Raw genomic sequence first — 22,649 nt, 5'->3', positions numbered from 1 at the left:
GAGTGACAGAGAGAGAAACATCAATGTGAGAGAGACACATCAATTAGTTGCCTCCCACAAACGCCCCTACTAGGGCCAGGAATCCAGCCTGCAACTGAGGTACAAGCCCTTGACCAGAATCAAACCCAGGACCCTTCATTCCGAGGGCTGATGCTCTGTCCACTGAGCCAAACCGGCTAGGGCTATGAGCATCTTCATGAAAAGAAAGAGTGACTCAAAGAGGGACATGCTATTGGCTTCTGCCAACTGATTAGAACAAACATGCCATGTTCTGGGAAATACATACTATTTTAGAATGGAAAACTGAGAATTTTGTACATGAATTGTGGAATTCACATGGTTTGGAAATACTTGCAGTAAAATGAATTTAAGATTCAAAAAATACTTGTTAGTCTTCAACCAATGTTGAATTATTCCCAGTGTGAAAGTAAATATATTATTCTAGAACTTTTGTGTCTACACAGATTTGCAAGTGTTATATATATATATATATATGTGTGTGTGTGTGTATATATATATATATAGGCTAAAGAAAACTTTATTTTCAAAGAGAATCTAAAAACAGAGACAATTTTGAAATCAACATATAATTTTCTTAGAGCTTTCAGGAAACCTACATCTGTTGATCTGGTGAAGTGTTTTATTAAACGCCCAAATTTTTGCTCTGTTTGACAGAATGGCTGTTAGAAATTCTTGGAAAGGTTATCATAAGGAACTTTACTTTTATTTCTAATAAGTTGAACATTGATTCATGTCATAAGAAGGCAGAATTTAGGAAAAAGAGTGTTCTGTTCTGCTAGTGTAAGTTATTCAGCTAATTTATTATTACCCTGAAGTGAGTCTACACTATTAAGACATTAATTACACTTCCCTTATTTTGCTTTACAAACAGAACTAAAACCATACTTTAAATCAATATGTGGAAATATTGAATTTAGTAAATCCTGCAAAATGTCATTTCAGTTGATAGCTGCTCTAGAAAAAATTTTTCTCTTAATAATTTGACCAAACAATAGTATAATTTGTAGAGGGTAATTAATTTTATTTGTCATAAAAAGTTCTAATTGCAGTTCTCATGATAAGCAATAATTTACTATCTAAAAAAGGACTTGATGCTCTGTTTCCAATGTCAATATGTGAAAGGTTGATTCCAGATCATTCTTATTTATATTCACATTTACTGATAAGCCAAACTATTTTTAGTGATGCCGTCCATGTGCACTGAATTTTAATTGAATTGAATGAATAGCTAAGATAACCAAATCTCACATTTTCATCTTCAGGTGGGTCTGGTCCTGTCCAAGTAATCATCACGGAGACCCCCAGCCATCCCAACTCTCACCCCATCCAGTGGAATGCACCTGAACCATCCCACATTACCAAGTACATTCTCCGATGGAAACCTGTGAGTATGCCGCTCAGAAACTTGGACACTGAGTCTCCTGAAATTGACAAATGCTGAAATTCTTTTCCTTCAGATTTTGAGCTGATAGATCTGATTAACTATCCATATAACATTTATATTTATTTAGTGACAAAACAATATGTGATCAATTGACATACAGACTTAGCTTTTCTGGTATTTAGAAAAATTTATTTATTTATGTTAAAAAGATCTCAGCAAGGACTTAGGAATGATCATGCTTAAAATTATCCTTCCCCAACATGGGAAGAGAATTTAAAGTTTTCATACATTTTATAACTGTATCAAAGGATAAAAACGATTGGTGTCATTTTCATCGTTGGGAGAAAAAACAACAGCTAAGTTAATATCTTTCTCTTTTATTTTACTTTCTAAGTGATCATTTCTTAAAATCTGACTTTTGACCCTCTGAAGTATTCAGTAGATTATGCCACATCATCTCCGAATATTCTTCCTTGTGAATATTTGTGTGACTTTTTTATTTTTATTTAAATTTTTAGAAAAATTCTCCAGGCCGTTGGAAGGAGGCCACCATTCCAGGTCACTTGAACTCATACACCATTAAAGGCCTGAGACCTAATGTGGTATATGAGGGGCAGCTCATAAGTGTCCAGCAATACGGCCACAAAGAGGTGACACGCTTTGACTTCACAACCACAAGCTCCGTGACCAGTACGTACCCAGCCACCCCATCTGTGCCTCTTGTTTCTCTGGAAGCTTTTCCTCTTGATTCACACTCTTCCAAGGATCACACTCACATTTTAAAAAATTATTTTCTAGCCCTACCGGGATTAGCTCAGTGGTTGGAGGGTCTGACCGTGGACTGAGGGGTCCCTTGTCAAGGGCACATATCTTGGTTGTAGGCTCGATCCCCGGCCCCAGTTGAGGTGTGTGCAAGAGGCAACCAATCGATATGTCTCTTTCACATCGATGCTTCTCTCTCTCTGTCTCTCCCCCTCCCTTCCACTCTCTCTAAAAATAAATGGGAAAAAATATTCTCGGGTAAGGATTAACAAAATAAAATTATATTCTACAGGTGATAGTAGATTTTCTCGATGGCTAAGGCTCTCTTTCCCCTTTCTGTGACTCTAGGCAACACCGTGACGGGAGAGACGACACCCCTTTCTCCTGTTGTGGCCACTTCTGAATCTGTAACTGAAATCACAGCCAGCAGTTTTGTGGTCTCGTGGGTCTCAGCTTCAGACACTGTGTCAGGATTCCGTGTGGAGTATGAGCTGAGCGAGGAGGGAGACGAGCCACAGTACCTCGGTAAGCTGAAGTGTTGTGGTGACAGGTTGGGAGTGGGGAGCCCTGCTTAGGAGATGGCACCCAGGCAGGGGGTCTGTGAGCTTCAGAACTAGCTGACAGCTCGGTCTGAACAATACCTTCCAGTATGAGAAAGGGAAACGACCGACCCTTTCTAGGACTGCCCTGGGCTTTTCCTGAGCCAGCTTCATGGCTTCCTAGTCCCTGATGTGAGCTGCATTACGTGTTTGCCCAGACACGAGCTGCTAGGATGAAGACGGTGGTAGAAAATGTTAGCTTTGGGGGTGCACGGTAACCTCATTTGTGCTTTTCAAAAATCTCATGTTTAGGGGCCTTTTGAAAACTTGATTGTAGAATAATCTATATACTGAAAAGCACATAGATCATAAATATAGAGCTCAGTGAATTTTTATCAAGTGAATACACCCACCTGACTACACCCACCCCACTCCCCATCACCCCTACTCATAACCACTGCTCTGACTTCTAGTTACTTTGCTTACAAGAGGACTATGGTCACACATTTAGGGGTGGATTACAAAAATTATGCATCTCTAGAGAACAAATTTGAAAAAAATGAAAAAGTAGGAAGAAAAATTATCCCATTGTGCATTGATAATTATTAAGTATCCATGAGTACATTTCCTTCTAGTCTTCCCCTGCCCCTCATGAATGTATCACTTTTTAAATATTCTTCTCCTGGGCTGTGAAGTCATTTGAGGGACTGGTATCCTTGATTAGTAACCTTTCCTGTTTATTTCAAAGACCTTCCAAGCACGGCCACCTCTGTGAACATCCCCGACCTGCTGCCTGGCCGGAAATACATTGTGAATGTCTATCAGATATCCGAGGAAGGGGAGCAGAGTTTGATCCTGTCTACCTCACAGACCACAGGTACATGTGTGCCGCCTGGTGTCAGATAGTCTTTTTTGTAGAGCAGACCGGTAGCAGTCTTTCCTGACTGCTTTTCTTCTTTTTCTTTTGTCAGCACCCGATGCCCCTCCTAACCCTGCCGTGGACCAAGTTGATGACACCTCAATTGTTGTTCGCTGGAGCAGACCCCAGGCACCCATCACAGGTCAGCTGAGCTTCCTCTTCGTGGCTGCCGTGTTAATCGTGATGGCATGAGAAAGGGGTGAGGGAGCAGATTCTGGTCTGAGGATGGAGTATCACTGTAATCTCCTACGTAATTGCTAGCCTAGGGTAGTGGGGGGTGTGTGTGTGTGTTTGTGTGTGTGTGTATAATATTAATTAAGAATGTGATTCTTTTCAAGTCTTCCAGTTCTACTTTCTTTTGGATCATTTCCCCTCAAATCCATTTTATCAACCCCTACACATGCACACACACACACATACACACACACACACAATCACAATCTCTAAAGCCACTTTATTGATTCTTGAAATCAGGCATTCCCATAGTAGAAGGGGGAAAATTTTTCTGAAAATCTCACTCTAAGACTTATCCTTAATGAGGTAGCCGAATTGCTTTCGTACTTAGCTCATTTGGTAACTCTACTGTCTGTGAAGTTCCTAACGGCACAGACCGTGCTGGGTGGTGCTGTGCTCGGGGTGGCTCCCTAAGTGCTTTCATCTAGAGCATAAAAAGAAGGCCCGGTTTAACAGGACATTTATGAAAGCTCTCGGGTCTTCAAGAATATTTATTATGAAAGCGGTTTGCATGGCTGTTCCTATCCCTGTTCTAAATGGTTCTTAAAAGGTGTGGCGGCATTGAAAGGGTCAACTTTCCGAGAACCACTGCTTCTTAGCTAACCGAGCTTACTTTTCCTTCATGGATCTGTAGGATACAGAATCGTGTATTCACCCTCAGTTGAAGGCAGTAGCACAGAACTCAACCTTCCTGACACTGCCAACTCCGTCACCCTCAGTGACCTGCAGCCTGGCGTTCAGTATAACATCACCATCTATGCTGTGGAGGAAAATCAAGAAAGTACTCCTGTTTTCATCCAACAGGAAACCACTGGCGTCCCTCGCCCAGGTAACTTAGAGACACTTCCCATGCTATCTTATCTCCTAGGATTTAACAAGGTAACAGCTTTAATCTTCATTTTGGTAGAGCAGCAATTTTTATCTCATGGCATACATAAACTAATTACTAAAATTCTGCACACCAGAAAATATCTTTTTTGTTAATCTGGCCCCCCCAAAAAAGGTATAATTTTGATTTATTCACACCAGACAGCTATTATTGTATTGGCTGGTGTCTTATTTTTATTTGACAGTCTAAGGGAAAAAGAGGTCAGTGCCCCTGCCTAAATAGTCAGGTATTGCTTGTTTTAAAAATTCTTGTGGCATACAATTGGAAATCGCTGTGTTAGAGGACAGAGCCATCCTTGAATTGTGCTCATTCTGTTAGCCTGCTTGGGAGGACCAGGAGTGTAAGAAGAAAGAATAATTGTCTTGGGCGGAGGTGGGGTGGGGTGGGGGTGGGGGGGCGTGTATCTCTGTCAGCAGTTCCTATATGTTAGTAATCATAGATTCGTGTATCCCTAAATTTATGAAATTTGGCTGAAATGTCCTTGTTATAAAACAACATCAAAGCTGGCTATTGACTTTCCTGATTAAAAAAACTGACACCATGAAGCCTTTGTATTTTTCCCTAGTAACTTAGGGGGTCAGTTCATCTATTGCTCTTAAGTATCATAGAGTGATTCAGTAAAATGAAAATTACCACATATTTTTCTGTTGTCTCAGTGAGGTGTTTTGTTTTTTTCTGTGTGTTCATTTTAAACCCCTTAGTAAGACCCTTCGCGTGCTGGAACCTCACCTGCTTACTGACATATTTGAAACAAAACCTTCAAATGTCAGATGAAAGCAGTAGGACTGAACCATAAAAATATAAGCAAAAAGAGCACAGCCCCTGGCTAAGAGGTGACGCTTAGTGTTGCTCTGGGATGAGAGGCCCTATGGGTTGCCTCATGCAACTCAGGAAACTGGCTTTTTAAAAATAATCTTCAGCCGGAATTGTGAATGACCGTTTGGTTCTTGTCTGTCAGATAAAGTTCCTCCTCCCCGGGACCTGCAGTTCGTGGAAGTGACGGACGTGAAGGTCACCATCATGTGGACACCCCCTGATAGCGCGGTGACCGGTTACCGCGTGGACGTGATCCCCGTCCACCTGCCCGGAGAGCACGGACAGCAGCTGCCCATCAGCAGGAACACCTTTGCAGAAATCATGGGGCTGACCCCCGGGGTCACGTATCACTTCAAAGTCTTTGCCGTGAACCACGGCAGGGAGAGCAAGCCTCTAGTAGGAGAACAGACAACCAGTAAGTCCTGCTCCCGACCTCACCTCCACCTCAGTCTCCACTCTCACTGCCAGCCTGGGATGTGTGTGCACATACCATTTACTCCTCCATCTACAGTTAGAAAGAGGAAAATGCTCAGCCAGTAAGGGGCATCAGAGTGGACAGAAAGCACATTAAACTCGAAAACAAAACTCGCCAAATGGTAATCCATTTCCCAAATACATGTACCAGTGAAATGGCACTAAGAGAGGGGAACTTAAGAGAACCTAATTTTCTTCGTAATGGAGGTATGGATTGAAAATTTGAGTGCATTTTTGTGTAAGTAAATATATCTAGATCCAGCTCCAGATGAAACCTAAAACTTTTGTAGTAGAGTTGTTTACAAATAATATCTATGAGTCTGCTTCTGTTGTGTTTGTTCATTTTGTTCTTTAGATTTCACATGTAAGTGAAATCATCCGGCATTTGTATTTGTCTGACTTATTTCATTCAGTGCAATAACCTCTAGATCCATCCATGTTGTTGCAGATGGCGAGGTGCCATTCTTTTATTATAGCTAAGTCATACTACATTTGATATGTGCACCACTTCTTTATCCACTCATCTTTTGATGGAGACTTAGGGTGCTTCCATATGTTGGCTATTGTACATAATGCAGCTATGAACATACGGTGCATATGTCTTTTCGATTTAGTGTGTTGGGTTTCTTCAGATAAATACCCAGTCACTGCTAAGACAGTGAGTGCTTTTTAGGCATCAGGTCCTCTGCTCAGTTCTTTGGGAGCTTTATTATCCTATTTAATCCTAGTGTTGACTTAATGAGGGAGGTCTTCTTGTTACCCTTTTTGGGTCCATGAAGAAACTGAGGCTTCGAAAAAAATTCTATCGCTCATGAGGTCTTGGATCTAGGAAGGGATGGAGCTGGATGGACAGGCTCATGCTTCCGATTATTACCCCTAACTGCTTTGTAGACATTTCCTGCCTCTTAAAAGTATTTTATTTTTTATTTTATTTATTTATTTTTTTAATATATTTTATTGATTTCTTACAGAGAGGAAGGGAGAGGGATAGAGAGCCAGAAACATCCATGAGAGAGAAACATGGATCAGCTGCCTCCTGCCCGCCCCCCACTGGGGATGTGCCCGCAACCAAGGCACATGCCCCCGACCGGAATCGAACCCGGGACCCCTCGGTCTGCAGGCCGACGCTCTATCCACTGAGCCAAACCGGTTCTGGCTTAAAAGTATTTTAAATCACTGCAGGTTAACGGCTAGTTATCATACTCCAGAAGAGAACTCACAACTTACTAGTATGTGATTCTTCTTCCTGTTAGTGCAAACTCGCCAGTATCCTGCCATGATTCTGAAGTTCTGAGTCTATGTTATAATTATCGTCTAACTAGAATCCTGTGAAAATTACTTTTATTTCCCCATCAAAGGACTATTCGTTTAATAAATGCAGAACATACTGTTTTTGTTCCATGTGGAGCTTTCTTCTTGCCCTCGTTTTATTTGGCTTATTCATCTTAACTTGTTTGGCTCAGCAAATTGTTGTGTTTACAAGTGTTGTGTGTCTTTTTTTTTTAATGCCATCTCTATAATGTTAGTATTATTCCGGAGGGTAATGAGGAAGTCATGCTGGAAAATTAGACTTTCCACAGAATCACAGCCACGTAAAAAAGGTCAGCAATTTCTCATGACTGACACAGAATTTTACAAAGTATGTAGCGCTCACTCTCTTAATGGCTCAGTATTTCCAAGGTTTTGACGTATATTGTTTCAACCTTAAGAAAACTTTAGAAAGTTCAAACTATAGAATTTCAGTATGATAATTACTGAGGTTCAGATATGTCTTGATGTGTTTTATCCTTTTTTTCTAGAATTGGATGCTCCCACTAACCTCCAGTTTATGAATGAAACTGACTCAACTGTCATTGTGACCTGGACTCCGCCTCGAGCCCGGATAGCTGGGTACCGACTGACCGTGGGCCTGACCCGGGGAGGCCAACCCAAGCAGTTCAATGTGGGGCCCTCCGCCACGCAGTACCCACTGAGGAATCTGCAGCCTGGGTCCGAGTACACGGCCACCCTCGTGGCTGTGAAAGGCAACCAGCAGAGTCCCAAAGCCACTGGAGTCTTTACCACTCGTAAGCCCCAATTCAGTGCCTTTTCTTAGTGATGCCATTGGTTCTCACCTACAGTTACATTCTCTGTTCTTTATCCATTTTTTAAAAAAGCTAACTCAAAAAACTTAGTACAAGATTTAAATAAGAAATAAAATTTTAATATATTTTTTTATAGATTTTAGAGAAAGAGGAAGGGAGAGGGAGAGAGAAACATCAATGTGAGAGAGAAACATGGGTTGCCTCCCACATGCACCCCGACTGCATATTGAACCTACAACCTGGGCATGTGCCATACCTGGGAATCAAACTGGTGACCTTTCAGTGCACAGGACGATGCTCAACCAACTGAGCCACATCGGCCAGGGCAAGAAATAAATTTAAAATAATTTTTTTACAGATTTAAAGTAGTGCTACTCATCATGTGGTCCATGAACCAGCTGCTGGTCCTTGAACTGTTTGTCACTGGACAGTAAGGAGCTTGTGCCGAAATGTAAATCGTGAAGCACACTGTTGAGTCCAGTTGATAATTTTTTGAGGCAAAATTTTCTTGACGAGAGAAACAATGCGTTAAGTTACATATGTTGCCAGGCTCTTTATTTGCTCCAGGACTAACATGGAGTAACATGGTTTAAAGCACCCACTTATTTGAAAATTGAATCCTATTGTAGTAAGTGAATTTACCAAATACTAGTTGAGGCAAGAGAAGATCAGCACCTATGTCTACATGCTACTACTTTGGGTATCGAATGACAGCAGTAAGTGTAGGATAAAAATATCTACGGAGTGAACAGTCACCAACAGAACAAAAGCAAGGAAATGATTTCTTTGCAAGCGTTGCTGCAGCAGATTAAAGTGCTCCTGCAGAACAGAATAGCTTTTTTCAAAAAGAATTTAATCTTTCTTAAATTTCTCTTGAAATTCCACAGAAGGAAAAATTCTGACAGTAATTTTTGGTCTGCCCTTTAGGTCAATTTTACAGAAAAGTGGCCTTAAATCTCTTTCATTTCACAATGAAAGCCTGTCTTCATAAACTGACTTCTACTAAACACATTTTCATTCAAACTACAAAGAATTATGAGAGCCCTTATTTCTAGCTGAGCATTATTTATTTTTAACTTGACATTTTGAATTATAAGAGCACCTAACATAACACTTTTTTTAGCATATATATATGCAACTATGAACTAGTTTGCCATTTTCATAAAGCTCTCAACAAATTTTCTCTAACTAAAAATATAGATGTTAAAAAGCATTCAAAAGTGAATGTAAGTTTAGTTTAAAAGCAACTATGGAATTTATCTCCCAAAGAAATTGTCTATAAATATTTCCCTATAGAAATTTATAATTTACCAAAAATTTACTTCCATTTAAATTTAGTGTATGGAGTTTGGCTACTGAAGGCTTCTACTTAAGTAATTGCTGTTCATCAGCAAGTAAAATCCACTTTTTATTTGTAAGTTTGCCTTACAATTTTGCTATTTTATATTACATGTTACTGAGGTACCCTAAAATCTATTAACATGAAACCAGTGTCTTGATATTCTTATAACTATAGGTTTCATATAGAAACCTTTATGCAATGGCATAAAGGGCTCAGTAGATGTAGTCTTTTACTGACTACATATGATTCCGCAATTATATAAATATATTAGTAAATGTAGAATTATATAGTTACCATTTTTACTCCTACACATAAGATGCATTTCATGTGGTTTCTTTCATTGGATAGGGTGCCTATAAAAGAAAAAGGATTTTTAATGATACTAACAATAATTGAGTGGGGTAGGATGGGTCAAGATGGGCCATTTTAAACCTGTTAGGAGACTTTGATATATAGGACGTGTTATTTTTTGCTCTGCACAATATATTTACATATTGTCAAGATTAATTTTACTAGCTAGAGGTTACCATCGTACCTTGTACATAGTATATTTTTTTTAAAGTATTTAATAAATGATTGGCTGAGGAAAAACTGATGAAAACAGCTCAAACAAGCTTAGTTTTTTAAAAAACCCACGTAAGCAGGGAGTTTTACAACAGTTGTTGAACATCCAGTACTCTCTGCGGCTATAAACATCAGCAGGGCTTGCAAATTTTTGAAATTGCTTTAAATTTCTGTAACTTTTTACTGTCTTACTAAGCTGAACCTTGGGAATAACTTTGCTAGGTTTTGCTAATTTTTTAAGAGCAACTGTGGGGGTGGGGGAGGTGACTCTGGGGAGGGGGGGTGGGAATTCCAATCCGGTAAATTCATTCCTTTAACAGCCAGGCTGTTCTTCACCTAACAAGACCTGCCAGAGCCATGGCTCCGACTTACAGTCACATCCTTTGTTTGACATCAGTTTGTAGGTTTGTGGTTTGGAGATTTTCCTGTAATGGTCTTCCCAGGCTGAGAGCATCATCTCCAACCTGAGGAGCTTCTTGCTGGCTGGCTCAGGCAATAGGAAATTCCCAATCGTAAAGCCCAAGGCAGTTGAGGAGAATGTAATTTGAAAAAGTTGTGGCTTTCACAGATGTTCAGTGAAAGAAGCTGACTGCTGACCGAATCGTTTCTTGTGGCCATGAACCTAGTCACACGGGGCTGGCTGTGGCATTTTGGCCAAGTCAGCAGCAGCTTAAGTGGGGTAAGATTTAAGAGACATTGGAAAGGGATCACGGGTCACTCACCCTAGTTTCCCGCCCCCTCCTCTCCGCAGATGCCATCAAAATAATAGCATACTTCAGAAACAGCTCGCTATATGTAGTGAGCCATTAGAATGGTCACTGCAGAGTGGCCCACACACAATTTATTCCCCCCACCCACACACAATATTTTAAAAACATACTTTTAAAAAATTGCACATTAAAATCCAAACTGGAAAAATAAAAAGGAAGAAAAAATTGTAATAGCGGGTCTGAATTCCCACATGACAAAGGCAAAATGATTGACTGAAGCTGAGTGGAGACGGGCACTTCTCAGCCCCCGTATAAATGTATAGTTCTGGAGGGAAACACTTGGCCTCGCCAGCCCTTCATAATTTAGTATAAAGTCATTTAATGGCTTTTATTCCTCCAGTAGGCACAGATTTGGCTGGGAGGTAAAGAGGCAGCAACTGTAAACTAGGACCCAAACACGTGACCAGGACCATTAACACACTTAAAATCCTTGAATTTGACTCACTCACTCAGATGTCTTGGTTTCTGAGGCCTCACCTTTCCCAGAGCAGCCAGTTACCAGTTCAGCCCATTCTACTTTAGAAATCTACATTTATAAGAAGACCTCTAGGACTACTACAAATGTCTGTCTTAACTTTCTGTACTCCTCTTTTCCTTCTTCCTTTTTTTTCTTTTTTTTAAAGTAATACTTTCACTAAGAGAAATAACAGCGGTTTCAGAATACTTACTGTGTGAGTAAGCTTCTGTGATGATCCCTGATTCCAGTGGCAGAATATTAAATATCTGCAGTACTGTTATTCTGAATGCTCACATACTAGTATTTAAGGACTCTTTAGAATTTATAAGTGTATCCATGGTGGTCAGTTTTGTTTAACTTTCTAATGGCATCCTTATTGCAACCAAAAATAATTAGCCATCCTCATGGAGTAATTCAGCACAAAGCTGTTTTTAGATCACCATCTAAAATTTAACATTGTTTTCAAATTAGTGATTAACCAGTTAACTGCCATGCATCCAAAATGGAAACCATCCCCATTTCTTCCATATGTGCTGGGATATTTACAAATTTAAGTTACCATAATTTTCTTTACAAACCCAGAGATGTCACTAATAAGTCTGATTTTAAAATTGGGTGAGCAGAGTTTATATGTGAGGTTTGCGGCTATATATGTTTATGGTGTACAAAGAGTTAAGAGCCAGAAAGATAATTAGTTGGTAGTGACCAGTTTTACATACTAACACTATCGGGAAATTTATTGTCCTCAAACTTAAATCCTAACTATGATGAAAAGACATAAACCTGCCTTTCAGCCAGAGCTCAGATGATTTGGGTAATTCATGGAAGACTGGGAAGCCCTGACCTCCTCCAGATCCTCGCCCAGTGAAGGGACAGGTGTTGTTTTCTGGATCCACCTGCTGATTAAACTGAGGTTCTTGATAAAAATACTATCTGCATTCTGTGCAACCGCCTGTGAGTCCAAGGTTTTGACATGTGCATTGATCCCATTTCACAGTGCAGCCCAGGGGCTCCATCCCACCTTACAACACAGAGGTGACTGAGACCACCATTGTGATTACATGGACGCCTGCTCCCAGGATTGGTTTTAAGGTAAATCATAGATGTTCTCATCTCTTGTGATACAGCCCTGAGGTGCCCCCATGTTTCTGGATGCAGCAGAAGTCAAGATGCTCAAAAGTCAGGAGATCTGGTTTTGTTTGTTTGTTTTTGATATATGTTTGTTTGTTTTTGATATATATATATATATAATTTCAGAGAGGAAGGGAGAGGGAATGAGAGATAGAAACATCATGATGAGAGAGAATCACTGATTGGCTGCCTCCTGCACACCCTACACTGGAGATCAAGCCCGCAACCTAGGCATGTGCCCTGAACGGAAATTAAACCTTGATCTCCTGGTTCATAGGTTGATGCTCAACCACTGAGCCACTTTGGCGGGGTTTTGTTACCTGCTCTGTTCAGACCTCTCTGACCACATTGTCAGGGCATAACAATATTTGTGTCTCACTGGCTAGAAAGATGGACGAAGGCAGAGAAAGTGCTTTGCAAAAGATAAAACATTAGCATGTAACTGTCACTGCTGTTATCTTATTTTCTCTATCCTTTCCCCCCGGGAACTACATTTAAAAATATAAAGGAAACTCCATTTGATGTTGCTCTAAATGGGTCAACAAGTTCATGAAAGCCCATTTAGAGAGACCAATTAAACTCAGAGTCATTTAAAAATCACATTATTATCCAATCGGTTTCATCTCAACTTGTTCTAAGCCCCTGTGGGTGAATCACTTAATAGAAGTTAAGATTAAGGTCTTCCCTGTAGATATACTAGTATGGATTCATGTTCTCTAAAGTGATAATATTAGGGGAGTGATGAATACAAATGAGTTGTTCAAAATAATTCTTTTTTTTTTGCATTTTTATAGAGAGAAATATTTATTGGAAATCAAGACTAACTCCCCGTGATTATTTGTTTAAGAAAATACACCAACGTTCATTTCTTCTTTGAGCTGTACAAATGGTCATATTGATGATTAAGCTACTTAAATTTAGAGAAACCCTTTTTGAAGATTACCAGCTTACCTTATAAATTGCCCTTAATGTCATTCTGACTTTCAGAAGCCTTGACATACAAGGGATGTCTCTAGAGTTGAACATCGATGACACAATATTACTCAGGTTTTTGAAAGAAACTCTTAAAAGGATTTCAAATTATGGGCACATTTGTTTTAACTCTGCTTTTGTAACATATGATCCTGCAGTTGAAGCTCTGAACCTACTTCTACAAAAGGAGTGTTATAGGGGCTGGTACCCTAACTGGCAACTAAATGGTAATAACTCATTAAAGCAGGAGCTAGGGGATTCCTTCCAGTGAAAGAAAATAGTAATGAACTGCTGTGTGGCCCAAAGCCCCTGTGTGTGTACTTACGGTTTGTACTGGGAGATGATTTATCTAGAAAAATAGTAGGTAATAACATTTTCCTGGAGCCTTTTATTACAGCCACCTTTGTGCAGTTTTCGAGGACACCTCCCCCACCCCAGCCCCCCAGTACAGAGAATTCCCAGCTAAAGTATTTTAACTAAGATAAGGCTCCAACTCATTCCCCAGTAAAAGCACACTGTGCCATTCCTGAGTTCACAGTCTATGAAACGTAACCACAACCTCTCGGAAGACACCCAGCTCTGGAAAGATTTGTTCTTGGTGTTTATTTTGCTTTTCTTCTTCCAGCTGGGGGTACGACCAAGCCAGGGAGGGGAAGCCCCGCGAGAAGTGACTTCAGAATCGGGAAGCATTGTTGTGTCTGGCCTGACTCCAGGTGTGGAGTACGTGTACACCATCTCAGTCATCAGAGACGGGCAAGAGAGAGGCACACCCATTGTCAACAAAGTGGTGACACGTAAGAGGAGTTCTTTGCCCTTTTTTTCTTTTAAGTGTTTAAAACTGTTCCACTTTCAAAGAATAGCTGAAATCAATACCCCCCCCCCTTTTTTTTTAAGAGAGGGAGATAGAAGGAAGAGGGATAGAGATAGAAACATCAATGAGAGAGAAACATCACTGATTGGCTGCCTCCTGCATGTATCCTACTGAGGATTGAGCCTGCACCCTGGGCATGTGTCCTGACTGGCAATCAAACTGGTGACCTGGTTCATAGATGACACTCAACCACTGAGCCACACCCGCCAGGCCAGTATCACTTTTTACATATGATAATGGCATAGGGGAAAGATCTACCCCTACTTATATTATTAGCTGTTGCTAAATTTCGAGTAGCAAGTTCAATTTATGCCATATAGTCCATGGCATCAGAAGTGTTCTTTCCATGTCAAGAGTATTTATGAACTGGTAAGATGGAAAGGATTTCAATAGTATTGCAAAATCATTGATCATAAAAAAAAATTCTGACAGAGAATTGCTTTCCACCTTGGTTTTATAGTACAACTTCTATATTTTTACTGATTCTTTCAAAAAGAGAGAATCGAAGGAAGGAAGGAAACATAGGGAGGGAGGGAAGCATTCCATAGGTCAAGTGTTTTGTGTTAGCTTTAACTTTTAATTTTCAATTATTTCTCTAGCTTTATCTCCCCCAACAAACTTGCACCTGGATGCCAACCCTGACACCGGAGTGCTGACGGTCTCCTGGGAGAGAAGTACCACCCCGGGTAAGCCTGCGAGGTACCAGCGGGCACGTGTAAGCAGTGCCTTTCCAAGACAAGGGCTGTGGAAGCTGGTCCTTTCAGAGAAATGCAGGTTGACAATGATAAGAACCTATCCCTCCATAAAAAGCACGGGAGGACATGAGTATGCATCATAGAGTGACAGGGAGGGTGTTTAACCGCATGTTTACTTAAATCACAGGAAAGAGAACAAGGCAGGTGCCTGTTGAGCTCTGTAGGGAGTCACGAGGGCTGTGGAAAAGCATTCTGGAAGGTGGCTTTTGCCCAGTGGCATTCAAAATCGCCAAGCAAATAGTTGAAATCAAACTGCGTAATTCTTCTTTTATGAGTTATCACAGGTTCAAGTTTATTATTCAGTGAACTTTCGCGTATATTTCGTCATGAGTTGCACCACAAAAATCTAAGGGTGATGGAAGGTAGAAACGATCCACTTTGCAGAATGAAAAATTGAGACTAAGAAAAAACTGACCTACCCATGGTCACAAATTATAAATGTTACAAAATCGGGATTGTAACTAAGTTTTCCAGACCCTTTCTCACACCCAGCGTCATATATTGGGAACCTAATTGTTTGTGTGTTTTTCTATGTATAGTCAGTACCAAGGAATTGCTTTCATGGAGTTCCATGACTATTTTTAAAACTTTGAATATAGCTTTTGTTTAAACTCCTTGATCACACATATTGAAACTTATCGTGAAATATTTTTAGCTATAGTATTTTTCAAGTAGCATGATGTATGTACTGTGACTATGACAGCAGAGATTTTAGATATTCCTGACTTTTGCCAAGCCCATGTGAAAGTCTCTTTAAAAATGAGAAATGTTACCCAAAATGTAATTGTATTAGTTAATATTGGGTATGTTAAGAGAATCACTATTGAGATATCGGGATAGTCATAAATGAGAAAATTCTAAATTAAACAAAAACAGAAGTTCCAACTCAGATTGATTTCACCTATAACTATTATACTTGTTACTTTAAGGGCCATATTTAGTTTATTATTTCTGATTTACTAATTCTGATTTTAGAAATAGTTTTTACATTTGCTGAGGCATACAACTAAGAGAATTACCTCTAATTATCTGATCAATGTGTACAATCACACAGAATAAAACTAGCTCAACCTATCTTTTTTTAATCTCCCTCTGAAATAGAGTGATTCTGGTGAAGTTTTCATTATCTGTGGAAACTTTGTTTAAGCCAAAGTTATGCTATTTCCAGCCAAGTGACTGAATTTGAAACTAAGTTGGCAAATCTCATGCATGTCAAAAGCTAGGTCCTTAATATTTAGTCTTAATGGATGGCCTCGCCTGCCTGTCTAGATGGTCACTAGCAAATGCAATGACCTCTGCGTGTATTTCCCATCTGGTTGGATTTCCTTGTTTATACTTTTGTTTTCATCCTGTTTCTAATGGCAAAATATGCCATCATTTCCTTGCCCTTTATTAAGTTTAACGTAAATATACTTTCTCATTTACTTTAGTCTATCCCTATAGATCGCTAGTCATCACTGTTTTAATTTGAATATCTCTTCCCCCTCAACCCTCTTATTGCCTAACTTCTATGATTCCTGAAATCTTCATCAATTAATATTCTTTCACTAGAATAAGTAGAGCCACTTCTTTCTCCCACTTTTTTTTCCTTTCCTATTCCCTTCCTGTAAATTCCATAGTTAGACTTTGTACGTTAGGAGAGCCTGCTTTGGGGAATGTGCCTAGGTTGAGAGCCATTTCATACTAAGCAGGTAAAATGGAATATTCCTCAGGCATCATGCAGATGATCCAGTAAGGACAATCAGGGTACAGGGTACAGTAGTAGAAGGGTCATGGAGTTTTGAGGCAGGAAAGCCTTTGGTAATCACTTTCCCATTCCAAGGTTTCCCATTCCAAGGTTTTCTTTAAACCAAGGATATTATTGCCTGCCTCAAAGGGTTGTTGTAAGCACTAAGGACAGTAAATCCTTAATAAATGCCAAGTCCTTTCCCCATTCCCCTTTGGGGGTTCATCATTGGATTCTGGTTTAAAATGCTCTGGGTTGTAAATCCTTCCTGTAGCCACTAACTTACTCCTTTCTGTTTTCTGCAGACATCAGTGGTTATAGAATCACCACCACCCCAACGAATGGCCAGCAGGGATATTCTTTGGAAGAAGTGGTCCATGCAGATCAGAGTTCCTGCACTTTTGAAAACCTGAGTCCTGGCCTGGAGTACAATGTCAGTGTTTACACTGTCAAAGATGACAAGGAAAGTGTCCCTATCTCTGATACCATCATTCCAGGTAATGGAAAAATAAGCTGTTATCCTCAGAATGGCAGCTGCAGTAAGAGTGGGGATTAACATCTTAATCCCCAAGTGGTTGAGTTTGTCAGATAGAGGTGGGATTGAATGCTGACCTCCCAACCGCACTCTTCAAAACCAAGAAGTCAAAGCAACAATTTGGACAAATGCTTGCTGTTAACACTGCTCACTGCCTGCTTCACTGGGAAGCTGTCTGTTGCGATGAGTATGTAATGGAGTGGCAACCGTGGCATTAACTCTGTCTGCTCACGTGGAAATATTACTAAAATGATGTCACGTGTCTGTACTCAGTACTGACAGGCTAAAAGTAATATGGTAAATGCATCCCCTCAGTCCATTTGTGCCTGGTCTCACAGTCCAATTGTCAGCTGCTGGCTGTAAAATAGTACCTGTCTCCATATGTAAGCACTGAAATAGCACCTGATAGACACATCCAATTCTTTCTGTTTCAAATCCTTCTTTGTTAAAAAATTGAAAAAAAAAAAAGAAAAAGAAAAAGAAAGACCACACCTTCAGGGCGTTCTTTCTTGTGGATTGAAACACAGACCTGAAAAGACCTATCCAGGGATAGGCTCGTTGTTTGTCCAAAATGGGACTGTGACAGATGAAAGCGAATAGGTTGTGTTCCCCTTAGCGCATTTTGGTAGAATGCTTTTAGTAGTGCTAATTAAATAACTTTGATTATGAATTAAACACAATATTGGCACTGGCCTTGGACTCAGGCCTGTCTGTCTTCCACCTGACTCTGCTTTTAGATGGCACATTTCACACCATATATTCATAATGTGTTAACATTATGGCCATATCTTGTCATGAGTTTTTGTATGGGGAGAAAATGAAAAAACTCATCAATCAAATTTTTAAACAAATCTTCCTGCAAGCTTTATTTTCCTACTAAAAAAATATTGGATTTTTAAGACAACATTGCTGATACTACAGGTATTATGTCCAGATCCTACGGATGGTTTTGACATCCTAAACAGGCCTATAATTTTTAGGAGCCTGAGACGTTCCAATTGTACTGTTTAGAGACATTTTCAAAATTCAAGAGAATCCCTAAGATCAGTGTAATTTGTTTGACTCTCACAGGGAAGCAAACTATTCAGGATGCTCAGGAATATTTCAGATAATTTGGAACAGACTGCATACTACCATCATTGCTTTAACATTCCGTCAATTTTACTACTAGTGACCTGATGTACACTGCTTTATTTTTTCCTCTTTTTTGCCTCTATTTTCCTTTTGCCCCCCTCCCTCCCCCTTTTGCTTTGTAACTCAATAGAGGTGCCCCAACTCACTGACCTAAGCTTTGTTGATATAACCGATTCAAGCATCGGCCTGCGGTGGACCCCGTTAAACTCTTCCACCATTATTGGGTACCGCATCACAGTAGTTGCGGCAGGAGAAGGTATCCCCATATTTGAAGATTTTGTGGACTCCTCAGTAGGATACTACACAGTTACAGGGCTGGAGCCGGGCATTGACTATGACATCAGCGTTATCACTCTCATTAATGGCGGAGAGAGTGCCCCTACTACACTGACACAGCAAACGGGTGAATGTTGAAAACTTCTGTGTTTGAGACACGGATGGTGTTGCATGCTGCCACCAGTCACTGGTTAAATATGGATGTTTTCATGAGAAAGCCAGCAATTTGCCAAAGATTAAAAGAAGGTGGTTTGGAGAGTAAGGAATCCAATGCAGATGCTAAACTGATTGGGTGAAGACATAATCAAGCAGTCTTAAGTAGACTTTCATTCAAAGCACAAATATGTATAAAGCTAACAAAATGTAGATATCGGATCTACAAAACAAATGGCAAAGATTAATTGAATTTGCGGACCTGTGATTTGTCAAATGATCTAACATGAATGCCACAGTGTATCATGAGCACCAGTTATTAATAAGAAAGTACTTCCAAAATGTGCTTCCTTCTACTCTTTGATCAATTCTACCATGTTCCTTCTTTGGAGCTGACTAAAAACCCATTGAAATTTAGGGTAGAGTGGAAAGGGGTTGTTTTGAGGTAGAAAAACAAAACAACACTTTGGCACACTCTAAGTTCTATTGCTGTGGCGAGGTAAGGAAACTCCTCTTTAACCTCAGTCTGGGACGAGCATGCAACATTATACACGTTCTCTGCCCTGCATGGTAAGGAACATGCTGAGAACCAATTTGCATGAACCCTCTTCACTTGTAAGTAGTAGTCACGGAATGGAATTGTAGCTCTCGTCCTCTCGTGTCCGGGGGACATCTAGGACTCTGTCTTCTTTTTGTCTGTGTGCATGTGTTTCTTTGGAAAGTACCGCTATGTTTCTCTTTGCTGTGTGGCAACTTGAGCCTCTTCAGCCTGGGATAAAAAAATCTTCAGTGATGTTAATAATGTACGTAAAAGCAACATATTTGGATGTCAATTAAAATTATTGTTTAAGATATATTGATGGCAGAAAGGTTAAAGGGGCCTAACAGTACGAGGTGTAGTGTTTTATTTTTAACAGTACAATTGACCCTTAAACAATATGGGGATTAGGATCACTGACTGCCACACAGTTGAGAATCTATGTATAACTTTTGATACCCCTAAAACTTTATTACTAATAGCCTACTGTTGACTGGAAACCTTACTAATAACATAAACAGTCAATTAACACATATTTTGTATGTTATACAAATTATATACTATATTCTTACAGCTAAGTACGCTAGAGAAAAGAAAATGTTAAGAAAATTATAAAGAACAAAAAATACATTTACAGTATTTTAAAAAATCCAGACAGACCCACATAGTTCAAACCTGTTTTGTTCAAGGGTCAACTATAGTTTACTCTCATTTAGATTAGATTTAGATTAGACTATGCATGATGATGACTTGTTTCCTTTATGCATGAAATATTGTTTTTACCTTTCCAGCTATTTCTGTTACCTTTCATTTTAAAATGATATTAATTTAGTCTTCCTTCTTATTTGAAACCAGCTGTCCCTCCTCCCACTGACCTGCGATTCACTAATGTTGGTCCAGACACTATTCGTGTCACGTGGGCCCCGCCTCCATCCATTGAATTGACCAACTTCCTGGTGCGCTACTCACCTGTGAAAAATGAGGAGGATGTTGCAGAGTTGTCCATTTCTCCATCAGACAACGCAGTGGTCTTGACAAGTAAGAGGTCAAATGTATCTGTTCAATAAATACCAAGCATAAGGAAAGAATTCTGAGTTCTCAGGTGGGAGCAAATAAGATCAAAACAGCTACAATAGAAGTACAAACTAAACTCCAAATCTGACCTGAGGCTTTGTAAATTTTGAAAGATGTCATGTTTATTGTTATTTTAATACATCTTTCATATCTACAACTTTAAAAAAATCATAGTGGAAAACACCAGCAATGAAGTTCAAAGACTTCAAACATGCTCTGCTTCCAAATAAGCACATTAAAATAATGTATGTCAGGAGAAATTACATGACTAAATTTGAATGTTTGGAGAGAAAATGAAAATTGAGAATAATGTCACTGTTTCTATTTTATTATCTCTTTTTTCCCCAAGTGTCAGCAGGCAATCTGTTTAGCATCTGAAAACACGGAAACAGTGACTGGTTACTCAGGATAGATCAGGATGCTCTTTGAAGAAAGAGCCAGTTTGATTTGTACTTCAGAAAGAATCTGTTGGCGGGATTTCTCTTAAGGCTGAGGACTTAGAAAACAACTGACATGAAAATAAACAACAACAACCATTTATGGAAATTGCCTCTTTCCAGTTCCTACTCTTTTGAAATAGATATCGTTTATTAAAGAAAATATAAGTGGGCTGTGTTTCAAGTCAATGCTGTTTTTCAGCATTTTCACTGTACTAGTTAAAAGACATACATAAGAACAGCCAAAGTTAAGACATAAGACAGAAATAGTTCATATTTAGGTCCATTACCAAAGGGTGGTCTAAAAACGTTCTCTATGTTTCAGACATAGTATGACCATAGTTCTGGTTTCTCATTTTGTGGCTGAGGGCAAGAGCATCCCTGTATCTACCTATCAGCGGGAAGGTTGTTTCCATCTGGAGCACCCTGTGATCAGTAGCTATAACTTCACCCAATGCAGAAGCCCTGCTTCAGGACTACCATCTGCCCCCATCATAGCCACAGATCTGTCACATGTCCATCCTGTGTTCTAAGACCTCATTCTAGATCCTACTCTAGATCTCAAGGTAGCCATTTCCCCCTAGAGCAGCAGTTGGTGGTCCGTGGACCCCTGGTGGTCCGTGAATTCCAAAAGGTTGGCAACTGCTGGTTTAAAGAAACCTTTGGAGCAGCGGTCGCCAACCAGTGGTCTGTGAGGTCCGAAAGGTTGGCTACCGCTGCCCTCGAGTAGCCATTATATCCTATTTTACAGATGAGGCAATGGCGGTGCCCAGTGTTTAAGTAAATTGCCCCTGGCCAAGCAGAAAGGAGGAAAGTGGAGTCCAAGCTCCACCAGGGACCTCTGCAGAAAGGCTGAAGGGCAGATGATATGAGGGGAATGGGGATTTTTGAGTAGGAGGTCAATGGTTAGAAACCTTACTCTGTACCTTTATTCCTCAAAATAGGAAGCTATCCAGGAATGTATATTTAAATTTTTTAAGCTGAGTGCGGTGGCGCGCGCCTGTGGTCCCAGCTACTCGGGAGGCTGAGGCTGGAGGATCGCTTGAGCCCAGGAGTTCTGGGCTGTAGTGCGCTATGCTGATCGGGTGTCCGCACTAAGTTCGGCATCAATATGGTGACCTCCCGGGAGTGGGGGGCCACCAGGTTGCCCTAGGAGGAGTGAACCGGCCCAGGTCGTCAGGTCGGAGCGGAGCAGGTCAAAGCTCCCGTGCTGATCAGTAGTGGGATCGCGCCTGTGAATAGCCACTGCACTCCAGCCTGGGCAACATAGCGAGACCCCGTCTCTAAAAAAAAAAAATAAAAATAAAAATAAAATAAAAAAAATTTAAGTGTCTGCTCTTACCTTAATATGGCAGAACCAATCACTTTCCCTTTGGGGTATGACTCTCCCAGTAAAGGTTAATTGTTAAGACCATGGGTCATGGTCCGGGTCAACTCCTGTAGGATCTTGGGCAAGTATATCCAAGGAGATAACTTTATGCCTCAGTTTTCTTGTTTGTAAAGTGGGAATAATTGTAAACCAATCTTTTGGAGGTAATGGATTTGTTCTTTAATGTGATGATGGTTTCACAAGTGTATACATATGTCAAAGCCTGTCAAACTGTACATTTAAAATATATGCAGTTTATTATATGGCCATACAGCTGCTTTTAAAAACTAGCAGACTACCTCACTGGGTTGTTCTGAGGAGTAAATGATAATCCACAGTGTCAAGGTCATTGTCAGCACATGACCCCAACAGACGTACTATTAAGTGGGTGATAGAAATATTACTATGCTACAGCAGCTCCAT

The 22,649-nt window shown here is 40.1% G+C and overlaps 1 protein-coding gene across 13 annotated transcripts in view; it reads left to right on the top strand.

Moving 5' to 3' along the window:
- Positions 1-22,649, top strand: part of FN1 (fibronectin 1) — a 67,354-nt gene that overhangs the window by 21,845 nt on the left and 22,860 nt on the right. For 7 of the 13 annotated variants that reach the window (XM_059703056.1, XM_059703064.1, XM_059703059.1 and 4 more), the window contains 14 exons: positions 1,284-1,405; positions 1,924-2,095; positions 2,516-2,692; positions 3,455-3,583; positions 3,678-3,767; positions 4,494-4,688; positions 5,707-5,979; positions 7,838-8,104; positions 12,253-12,347; positions 13,984-14,152; positions 14,829-14,915; positions 17,016-17,207; positions 18,510-18,782; positions 20,202-20,384. In XM_059703056.1, coding sequence (XP_059559039.1) covers positions 1,284-1,405; positions 1,924-2,095; positions 2,516-2,692; positions 3,455-3,583; positions 3,678-3,767; positions 4,494-4,688; positions 5,707-5,979; positions 7,838-8,104; positions 12,253-12,347; positions 13,984-14,152; positions 14,829-14,915; positions 17,016-17,207; positions 18,510-18,782; positions 20,202-20,384 — 2,424 coding nt within the window. The remainder of the gene's footprint in view (positions 1-1,283; positions 1,406-1,923; positions 2,096-2,515; positions 2,693-3,454; positions 3,584-3,677; positions 3,768-4,493; positions 4,689-5,706; positions 5,980-7,837; positions 8,105-12,252; positions 12,348-13,983; positions 14,153-14,828; positions 14,916-17,015; positions 17,208-18,509; positions 18,783-20,201; positions 20,385-22,649) is intronic. The other 6 variants (XM_059703067.1, XM_059703063.1, XM_059703062.1 and 3 more) reach the window with 1 other exon arrangement.

This window comes from Myotis daubentonii, chromosome 7, assembly GCF_963259705.1.
Source record: "Myotis daubentonii chromosome 7, mMyoDau2.1, whole genome shotgun sequence".
Taxonomy (NCBI): Eukaryota; Metazoa; Chordata; class Mammalia; order Chiroptera; family Vespertilionidae; genus Myotis; species Myotis daubentonii.
Note: the sequence above shows the minus strand (reverse complement) of the source record. Positions and strands in the feature narration are given on the sequence as shown.